The 10,612-nt window shown below is 38.1% G+C and overlaps 1 protein-coding gene across 1 annotated transcript; it reads left to right on the top strand.

Moving 5' to 3' along the window:
• Window positions 1-457: 457 nt before the first annotated feature.
• On the top strand, window positions 458-9,287 carry stmn2b (stathmin 2b). Its single transcript, XM_067425981.1, has 5 exons — window positions 458-728; window positions 6,332-6,427; window positions 6,788-6,963; window positions 7,109-7,300; window positions 8,483-9,287. Exons 1-5 carry the CDS (start codon window positions 710-712, stop codon window positions 8,540-8,542), a joined length of 543 nt encoding a protein of 180 aa, XP_067282082.1. The 5' UTR covers window positions 458-709; the 3' UTR covers window positions 8,543-9,287.
• The last annotated feature ends 1,325 nt before the right edge of the window (window positions 9,288-10,612 follow it).

The raw sequence follows: 10,612 nt of genomic DNA, 5'->3' as shown, positions 1-10,612 counted from the left end.
AAAATCGATATATAATTATCGACTCAAATTTTGAGATCCATTAGATGCATAAAAGCATCTTGCACATCAGCCATTTAATCTCAAGGGACCTTTGATAGCGCTGGGAGGGGCAGTGTGTCCCAGTGCTGCTTTGAAACATGACATTTAGCCTATGTAAAATTAATTCTAAAATTCAAGTGCGCAGCATATCTTATAATCGTGAATATTGTTAATATGAAGAAGACGGAGCTTTTGGCAATCAGTGATGACAGAAGACAGCCAACTATTTATATAAAAATCCATACGAGATTATTAGTGCTATAGCCTTTTACTGTATGAAATGCCTTAAATGCAAGTAACGCTTCCAGTTACCGTCTAAGCCTATATAAAATGAATAAATCAATGGACGCTGTGCATGAACGGTCTGCACCATTTCCGAGAGGGGGGGGGGGGGGGGGGGCGCAATTAGTCACCTTGTAAGCTCCTCACCGTTGACATCCTCCTGTACATTAGACCGAGCGCGCGACAGCCTTTCACTTAAGAGCTGCGCGTGAAGGGACCACAGCAGCCAATCTGATTGAACACACGCACGCTCACAATTCGCGAAGCTGCTCTCGCGCACTCTTTCCCTCAGAGCGCCGTTCTGCTGACTCAGTGCCTTACCAAAGCGAACCGGTTCCTCGCCACCGAACAGAGCTGACACGCACCAGTCACCGCAACAACTCCAGCCATGGCCAAAACTGCTATCGGTAAGACGAACCTTCCTTCATTTTGTTCGCCGGTTTATGTCTCTTTGATGCAGGATGCTGAGAGATGCTGTCGCGCGCACAAAAGACCATGAAACAGGATAAACAGAAGTCGGTTATATTCTGAATAAATTATTTGATTTACTGTCTGGGTATTTCTGATATATAAATCTGCTTTCTCTTTACACCCCATGCTGATTTATTATCAAATATGGCTGTGCGTTTTGGGTGCACCCAGGCTGCCTACTCACTTTTACCTACATAGAAAAAGGGGGTACTTTATGAATGAGAAAAGGCATTAAATTGTGTTAATATAGTGCACACGTCTTTTAAAATATACTGGAACATTTTATAAAAGCCATAAAATGATTTTCTTATGGTGACAGTGCACCTGCCGGCTCATGCATCTCCAGCATAATGCAGAAGGACCCCACCCAATATCCAGCTCTGTGTTTCAGCCTTCAGAAAATCCAATAAAACCTGACAATGCCTGACTCGGAACAATTCAGAGCTTTGGACATCCTTTATATATGATATTTCTATCCATTTTCATAAAATGAGCTAGGTGTTGATGGTATATTTATTGCCAAACAAAGCCGTAATAGTGAGATACGACATGGTAGTTACTGAATTAGGGTCTTTGAAATTGCTTATTGCAATTTTTTGTTTTATCCACACGGGTATGTTTATTATACAGTATACTGTGAAATTCTTTTTTTGGCAATTATCACAAATGATAAATTAATTTGTTTAATTTCAGTGGTGTGGGGCATGACTCATTAGCTGGTGCTTTTATCAAACCCTACATAAACATGGCTGCATTTTTATATTACCATTTTTTATTATGGGTATCTATATAATGGTTATATAAGAGTCTGTCCTCACACCTTTAATATATTCTTGTGACATATCGTCTGCCAGCATGTCACCCAAATAACCTCCTTCATTAATAAACACACATTTTTAATATAAATGCAGTCCATTTTAAGGTGTAATTGTGGATTTGTACTTTCTTTCATTCACACCATTTCTAGCACTATATATAAGAGGCAGATTGCAGTATCAGATGATTGATGTTTTAAATGGAAGTGTGTCAGGGCTGAAATCGTCTCGCCGGTAAGCATGTCTCGGTGCTGTTGTGATTTTGGATTATGTTGTAGGCGGCCAATCTGGGGCATACCATAGACAAGGTGTGCGTCTGCTTTATCATGTCGTTTTGAGACGCCTGCAGGGCAGGGCACTGTTGGACTGAGGGTGAATGTCTCAGTTCTAGCTGTCATGTCACTTGAAGTGTAAAATGATAACTTGGAGAGACATCTGTTTTGTGGAATATAACTTAATCCTGTCATGCAATGCAATTACATGGGGCTATGTTATAAGGATATTTTATTTCATTTCACAAACACACACAAAATGCCCTGACAAAAGCCTGTGGGAATCCTCCTGCTAATGAGAAAGAACATGTCAATCAATATAATCAATACACTTGGAATATTTATAGGGCTTAAAAGAGCCTCCAGAAAGACCTTGGTGCATTTGTCAGCACCGTGCTATAAATTAAACCAGATATAAATTTTAAAAAATGAGTCAATTACTATCTCTCTCATTAAGACTCATTTAAAAGCATGCTTATTTAATTATACTTTTGATTATGCATTTTAATTAACCATTGGATAATTGGCCACAATATCATTTTTACATGTCAGAATCGCATATCATATATCAAAACTGAGCTGCCAGGTGCCTGTCTTTGTCTTATCTACGTTATAGATCTCCTTATGTAACCCCCACCATGCACCTTAATCACTTAAGATGACTGGATATGTGAAAGGAGTATGACTAATCCAATCAAGCCCCATTAATCAGTAACCTAACAGGAAGTTCAAAACATACATATTCAGCAATGCTGCACAGTGGGGTGGGGCCATTGCTTTTTAAGATAAAAGTTTTTAGGTTTAATGGCAACCATATGATAAATATATTTCACAGCACACAAATATAGCCTATATTGCCATAGTCCTTTTTACATCAAAGTTTCTAAAGAACTCGAGCCAGTTTTACTGATTAAAATGAAATGGTTTAGTGTGAACAGATGTAACGATGATGACTACTGAACACTGAAAGCTCAGCTAGAGGGGCATTTGTCCAGGTTCAGTGGACAGAGCGTATGTGTGAGAGAGAAAGAGAGAGGTGGGAGGAGCCATTATTGATTTCCAGGGTGGGCATGCTGATGCATTATCAAACAAACCACACAAAGGACTTTTCACTTGTCCACTGGGCTGTGATCCTGATGGCAAATTTTTGAGGAACACACACATTTTTCTTCTACTTCATATTCAGTGGTGTTACAAATGCAGCATATGTTATGTATCACTGTAATGCATGAAATTATATATATATTAGGAACACTGTAAAAAAAATTCACAGAAATTCAATTCGGTCAACTGAAAAATTTAGATGGGATCAGTCACTTGAAAATTTTCAATTGAAGACCTGAATTTTGTTTTTTTTTTACAGTGTATACAGAGAATTAGAATTACTTAAACAGGACATATTATGCCCCTTTTTACAAGATGTAATATAAGTCTCGGTGTCCCTAGACGTGTCTTTGAAGTTTTGGCACAAAATACCCCACAGATAATTGATTTATTTATTTGTAAATGGCTATTTTTGAGTTGAAGGAAAAATATGCCGCTTTCATGCATGTACCTTTAAATGCAAATAAGCTGCTACAGAAGAGGGCGGAGCCTTTACAGCTCTTGCATTTGATGCTCTGCCAAAAACGAAACCATCTGTTTTGTTTTGTTTATCATCTCTTCATGCTCACGTGACATTGAAGTTCTTCATCATCATGAAACTTTATTATCTGCATGTGTTTTAAAGCCACATCATATGATTATCATATGGCACATCATTCGCGCACAGAAAGCTGGATCTCAGACGCGCCCTGTGAGTATTAAACTGAGTTCTCTTTCAGTTCTTATTGCGCTTAAACTGTCAAATACATACGAGGTCAAAAACACACAAAGTTCACATAAACACAGTCATTTATGTCAGCGAACGTAAACAGCTATTGAAATATTAAAACTAAAGAACAGAACCTCTGCTTTAAAGAAGAATGTATATGCCGTTTAATGCTGGTTGGTTACATATGCATATGATTATGATATCACTTAATTTTCTTCTATGCATTTGTTTTATTCAGGAGATTCTGTACTCTTTCAGAAGATGTGAAATAGCGCCCCCCTACTGCATAACAGTGAAAACACAGAAAGCCAGAAAATTCCGTCAATGGCAGGGAAGCGTCTTCTCACAAATGATGGACATTTTTGTCAATGGCGAGGAAAGAGTTAAAAAGATGAACATGGCTGGCTGTGTACAGCTCATTCAAGGCCGGCCTATACTAATAGGGTAGTCCATCAGCAGTCGTGGGCGTGGCCTGTGCTATAGTCAAATTGCATAGAAACTGCAAACAGCTTATTCTGAGACACTGCTTATGATTTATGAGGATTTTTAAAAAATTGGGTGGATTTATCACATATTTATGTTCAAACACCATGTACAAGTCAATTTTGCATGATAGGTGCCCTTTAATGTGAAAAGTAATATATATAAAATTATATCAATGAACTGTTATGATACTAATTACCCTACAAGATACGTTTAATGACCCTAGGTTTGATTGAACCATTAAAATATGAGGAAAATATTTTTGTTTTTTAAATATTTTAAATATGAGAGAAGAAACAAAATACTAAACTTGGTTAAAATTAAAAGGGCAAAAAAGGCAACTATGGCTACTTGTTTTATTTTACTATGCAAAAAATCTTTTACAAAATGTTTATGAAGACATTTCTATAGACATGATGCTTTTTATACTGAAAATTGATGTGAATTCCATCACCTAACTCTACACCTATACTTAAACCCATCTCTCTCACACACACACACACACACACACACACACACACACACACACACACACACACACACACACACACACACACACACAGAGAGATAGATAGATAGATAGATAGATAGATAGATAGATAGATAGATAGATAGATAGATAGATAGATAGATAGATAGATAGATAGATAGATAGATAGATAGATAGATAGATAGATAGATAGATAGATAGATAGATAGATAGATAGATATGCAGGTTTATTACCCCATTATGTTAATAATATTTTATCTTCAGTGCCTTTTTTTTGACCAGTGGTCTCAAGCTGCAGCTCAAGCCAAAGGTGTGGCTACTGTGGCTACTCTTTTTTAATTACAAACCCTCTGATATTTTCCGGCAGAATCTCTAGATTAGCTCACAGTATTGCACGCGTACAAGTTCATTCGTCTGTGTGAGATCCTTTTCACCTGCTCACCAGCCGGCTGACCTGAATTACTTGCTTCAGTGAGCTGTCTATCGTCCTTATCTCACTCTGACTAGACAGCAGAAGAGAAATGCTTACTGAGGTCTATTGCCACCCCCTCGATTTACCGGAAGAAATGGTTTGCTCCAGTAATTACTAATTAAAGCCCCCTACACCAAAAGCAACCTGCCAGAGGGCTTTTAATCCTAGCGGGAGTGAACACAGTGATTCTCTCCCTAATTTCCCTTCCCGGTTTTCTCCATCCTCTGTTTGTGAGTGATTAATACGCTCATCAGGGAGCATGAGGGAGTTGGTCAGATTTTTCCAGGCTCCTCTGGGTGAAAGATTGAAGAAAGTAGGTTGGTTCTGGAAAGAATGATGGCAGCTTGATATCTGGCTGGAGAAACTCAAGCATGCACGGTTTGATAACATCAACACAGCGCTACTGTCAAGACATTGATTTATAACTCAAATTCACTGGTCTTGATCAATGCTATCTTCTGTGTTCAAGGAAAATCAGATGCATTAAAATGCATCTTGTAGCATCTGCACTGATGTGTTTGTACTTGAGCATTAAATGCTGAAAATAATAATTCTGAAGTGGATGATGAATGATTGTGTTAGGTTCATCTGGAAATCTGTCTCACCTCGTGTCTTTTTTTGGTCTTGCCGACTCACTCCCCTCACACACTCTCAGTAGTCGGAGTAAAAATGAATCTCAATAAATAATGTAACGCTGATGGTTGGGCGGTGGGGGATGGGTGGATTTTGTGGTGAACATTGTCTTGTAGGAAACCAGAGCATGTGAGGACATGCTGCTGGTTTGTCCTTAGAAAGCATACATGGAAATACAGACAGTGCTGTTAATATACTATTTTTATGAGGCGTTGTCAACGTTTTAAACTCAATAACCCCAACCCAGACTTGCAGCCAACCAGGGGACATTTTACAATAAAAATATCACATTTTACACACATGTTTTTTTTAAATACAGTATAAAAACTGTTAATGATACCAGCATCAAACTTATATTATCGTACATATCTACTGACCTACATATTTTTAACTACTTGTTTTGTTAAAATATATATTGTATATAAGTAAGTACCCGTGGTTAAAAACCTAGACGATTTGTGTTATTTTCTGCAACATTAGCGATGCAGTTTGGAATAATCATTCATTAAAAAATGAGAGAGAATCTGGGTCAATACTTTTGTTTGATGTGTCTCTCTGCAGCATACAAAGAGAAGATGAAGGAGCTTTCCCTCGTCTCCCTCATCTGCTCCTGTCTCTACCCAGAGGCACGCAAGAACCTCATGAGCGAGTTTGAAGGTAGGAAATGAAAATATAATACCAGTAATGAGAAGTTATGCAGAAGGAATTTACAATAATGTGCTGTGCTTTATAGACCTCATTATGTTTGAACTTTTTATCGACCTGTATGTGTACCAGCAGTACTACACATCTATTATCTAAACAGCTAATATAGATCAATAAATGTCTGATAAATGTTCAGGATGGCTATATAACAAAGTTATACAAGCTCATTTCATGAGCAGAAGGCAGTTTGTGCATTTTATTGCACGGATTCAGATGCTCAAATCCCACCAATGTGTAGATGAATATTTGCTGCCTGACATACTGCCATTTCTAAACAACATCTATATTTCACTTTGTGTCTTGCATGCTCAGACATGGAGGTTAAGCCCATTAACAAGCGGGCTTCTGGCCAGGCCTTTGAGGTCATCCTGAAGCCACCCTCTCCCACGGCCGACGGGGGCTACAGCATCTCTTCACCTCCTAAAAAGAGGGACATGTCTCTGGAGGACATCCAGAAGAAGCTGGAGGCCGCAGAGGACAGGAGGAGAGTAAGTGTGACCCATTTATTTTTATAATACATCTGATATAATATATCTATATATAGATATACTATATATCTGCATATGTTTTTGATGTTTGCATTTTATTCCTATTATTTTATTCCTATTATTGTATTCCTGTTTATTCCTCCAGTCCCAGGAGGCTCAAGTCCTGAGGGCTCTGGCTGAGAAACGTGACCATGAGCGGGACGTCCTGCTGAAAGCCATGGAGGAGAACAGCAACTTCAGCAAGATGGCAGAGGAGAAACTCATCATGAAGATGGAGCAGATCAAGGAGAACCGTGACGCCCACCTTGCAGCCATGCTGGAACGGCTGCATGAGAAGGTCAGGAATCTTCATTATAACTTATTTATAACACTAAAGTTCAAACTAAGTTTAAAGGGTTAGTTCACCCAAAAATGAAAATTCTGTCAATAATAACTTATCCTATAATGTGGTTCGATACCTGTAAGACCTCCGTTCATCTTCAGAACACAGCTTAAGATATTTTGTATTTAGTCTGAGAGCTTTCTGTTGAATGTATGTACGGTATACTGTGCCTTTCCAGAAAGATACTAAAAACATAATCAAAGTAGTGACATCAGTTGGTTAATTAGAATCTCTTGACGCATCAGAAATACATTTTGGTCCAAAAATAACAAAAACTACGACTTTATTCAGCATTGTCTTCTCTTCCGTGTTTGTTTTCAATTCTCAAATAAAGATTTGAACGATTATGAATCAGTGTATTGATTCATGATTCTGATCTTGTTTTAAACTGCCAAACTGCTGAAATCACATGACATTGGCGATTCAAATTCTGAATCGATACGGTAATTCATAACCGTTCGAATCTTTGTTTGTGGATTGAAAACAAACACGGAAGAGAAGACAATGCTGAATAAAGTCGCAGTTTTTGATATTTTTGGACCAAAATGTATTTCCGATGCTTCAAGAGATTCTAACTAACCAACTGATGTCACATATGGACTACTCTGATGATGTTTTTATTATCTTTCTGGAAAGGTACAGTATACCGTACATACATTCAACAGAAAGCTCTCAGACTAAATATAAAATATCTTAAACTATGTTCCGAAGATGAATGGAGGTCTTGCGGGTGTCAAACGACATTAGGGTGAGTCATAAATGAAATTGTCCTTTTTGGGTAAACTAACCCCTTTAAGGCATACTTGCTGATTAACACAAAAAAACAGAGGGTAAAAAGAAGTAATGTAGAATAACTAGTAAACAACAACCAAACAACCACCCCAAACATCCTAGCAATAACCAACCGTTACCAACAACACACATCATGGAAGCATCAAAACATTTTCTTCAGAAAAATAAAAATCTAATCTGATCCTCTGTCACAAGAGGGCATTGCAGTACAATAAAAACTTGCACAGTAAAAGAGTACTGAGAGTATTAAGGAATACTAAGGCATTTTTATACATGAATGGTATAAACTTTATATAGCTATGAACAACTGCTTATAATTCCTGTATTATTTCTGTGTGCTTTCAGGAGAAGCACGCTCAGGAGGTGCGCAGAAACAAAGAGCTGAGGGAAGAGTTGACAGCATGAGCACATCTCTCTACACCCACCATCCCATCACCCCACCCCCTCTCCCCATACCTGCGACCTCCCGCCCCCAGAGAGACCCCCCTCTCACCCGGCCACCGCAGCAGTGTAGAAAAAAGCCTCTGGCGCCCCACCCCCCTGCCCCACCCAGGCCAAACGAATCAACCCTGCCCCCCTCACCAACAGCATCCTCCCTAATATTCGTCTATAAGACAAAAGGAACACCATTAATCCAGATAAAGAAAAAAATGTTTTTGATCAATTCAAAACCAGTCAAAGTGGGTGTGGTTTTTTTGTAAATACTTCCTATTTGTTTTATATGAGACGATGAAAAGTATTGCGGTGTGCCATTTTATAAGTTTCTCTCTCTTATCTTTTAGTGGATGTACTTTCCTCCCTCTCCCCCTCTCTCTCTATCAGATCTGCTACAGTTTCTCTTGTACCAGGCTTTGGTGTTTGTGAGTTTGCTGGCTAGCTGACATTTGCAATGTCTTCTCAAAACCCAATGATCATGTTAGTGTCTCTATGTTCATGTGGAGAGAGTAAAAGCCGTCACAGTACAGAGCACACAGCTCTAACCAGTCACTAGCATTTACAATAATCTCTAGCTCTTTCTTCATACATTCATATGGTATATAGTCACAACACACACACACACACACACACACACACACACACACACACACACACACACACACACACACACACACACACACACACACACATACATGCACACACACACGCACACGGTCAGCATGATTTAGTAAAAGAAATGACATGTTGCTCAAGAGGAGCTACGGTTTAAGCCACGCCAAAATCATGTGACGTCTCTTGACCTGTGTTTGACCATAGTCTGGGTTGCATTGATGCTGAAATCATATTATCAAGTTAACCTTGAGTTCTTGAGAATCGCATGTGAGGTTCCCCAATTCTAATTCTTGAAAGATTCTCAGGTTTTTAGTCAAATAAACTAATGGACTATAAAATGGATTATACAATAATAATAAAATGGACATTTCAAGATGGTGTGTGTGTGTGTGTGTGTGTGTGTCAAGAGCAGTGTGGGTAGACAGTGTTATAATGTGCCATAGCTATTGTGTAAGTAGCTTTAATGTCACAAACCTGCCCACCCTCATCTTTCTCTTCCAACTGTGTTTTATTCCCTTCACAATGTAACTTTGGGAGCAAGCTGTGGTGAATAAATGCTTGGGTTTCTTGGAATGATAATATCTGTCTTTGGCTCCGTATTTATTTCCTACAACATACATTAACATAAACACAAACGTTCAATTTCAAATTTAGCAGCTATGTTGTAGGGCACAAAATAACAATGCGTGAAATAACCATGTGTAATACCCTAGTTTTCCAAAAGGTGGCAATAAACGACTTTAAAGGAAAACGCGTGCTGTAGCACCTTATTATACTCTAGCTGCACTATGACCATTCTTTATGCACAAAATATCAAATATATGATCCACTAAATTTGCTTTTAAAATGTGCAGTATGAAATATAGTTTATTTTATGATGTATTTTATGGACATGACCTTTCACTTGATCAAGGTAAGGGATGAACAAAATGTAGGCTAGCCTAACATGTTTCTTTACTCATTATTTCCTGACAAATGTCGATATTGTTATCCCAAATGGGAATCAACACTTCAAAAAAAGCGTTTTTATTTCCCAGGTGGAGATTTCACTTTCTAAATTAAACATGCAGCGTGATGAGGTCTCGGGACAAAGTCGTGTTGCCAGAACTATTACCAACGGTCTGGCAAGGTTCTCTCGGAGTTATGAACAATGAATTCAAACGCCTTCCAGTAAAATTAATAGTTCAAATTTACCGTGGTTTTAATAATAATTATAATTTAATAATAATACTCAAAACGTTAGCAAACGATAGCAAAATAGTTAATGGAAAGTCCCCCCCCCCCCCCCCCCCCGAAACGATAAATTGTCTCCATAACTTGAATGTGAACACTAGCAAGTATTATTAGATCATGTTTTTGTTAATGTTTTAAACATTTACCATCAAATATATATATATATATATATATATATATATATATATATAT

The sequence above is a fragment of the Pseudorasbora parva genome, chromosome 19 (genome assembly GCF_024679245.1).
Source record: "Pseudorasbora parva isolate DD20220531a chromosome 19, ASM2467924v1, whole genome shotgun sequence".
In the NCBI taxonomy this organism is placed as follows: domain Eukaryota; kingdom Metazoa; phylum Chordata; class Actinopteri; order Cypriniformes; family Gobionidae; genus Pseudorasbora; species Pseudorasbora parva.
This window is presented reverse-complemented; position numbering and strand designations above follow the sequence as displayed.

Excerpts from the sequence above, each read along its gene's own strand:
- stmn2b (XM_067425981.1), top strand. Across the intron at positions 6,428-6,787 it reads CCTCATGAGCGAGTTTGAAG|ACATGGAGGTTAAGCCCATT; the intron begins GTAGGAAATGAA and ends TTGCATGCTCAG. Across the intron at positions 7,301-8,482 it reads TGGAACGGCTGCATGAGAAG|GAGAAGCACGCTCAGGAGGT; the intron begins GTCAGGAATCTT and ends GTGTGCTTTCAG.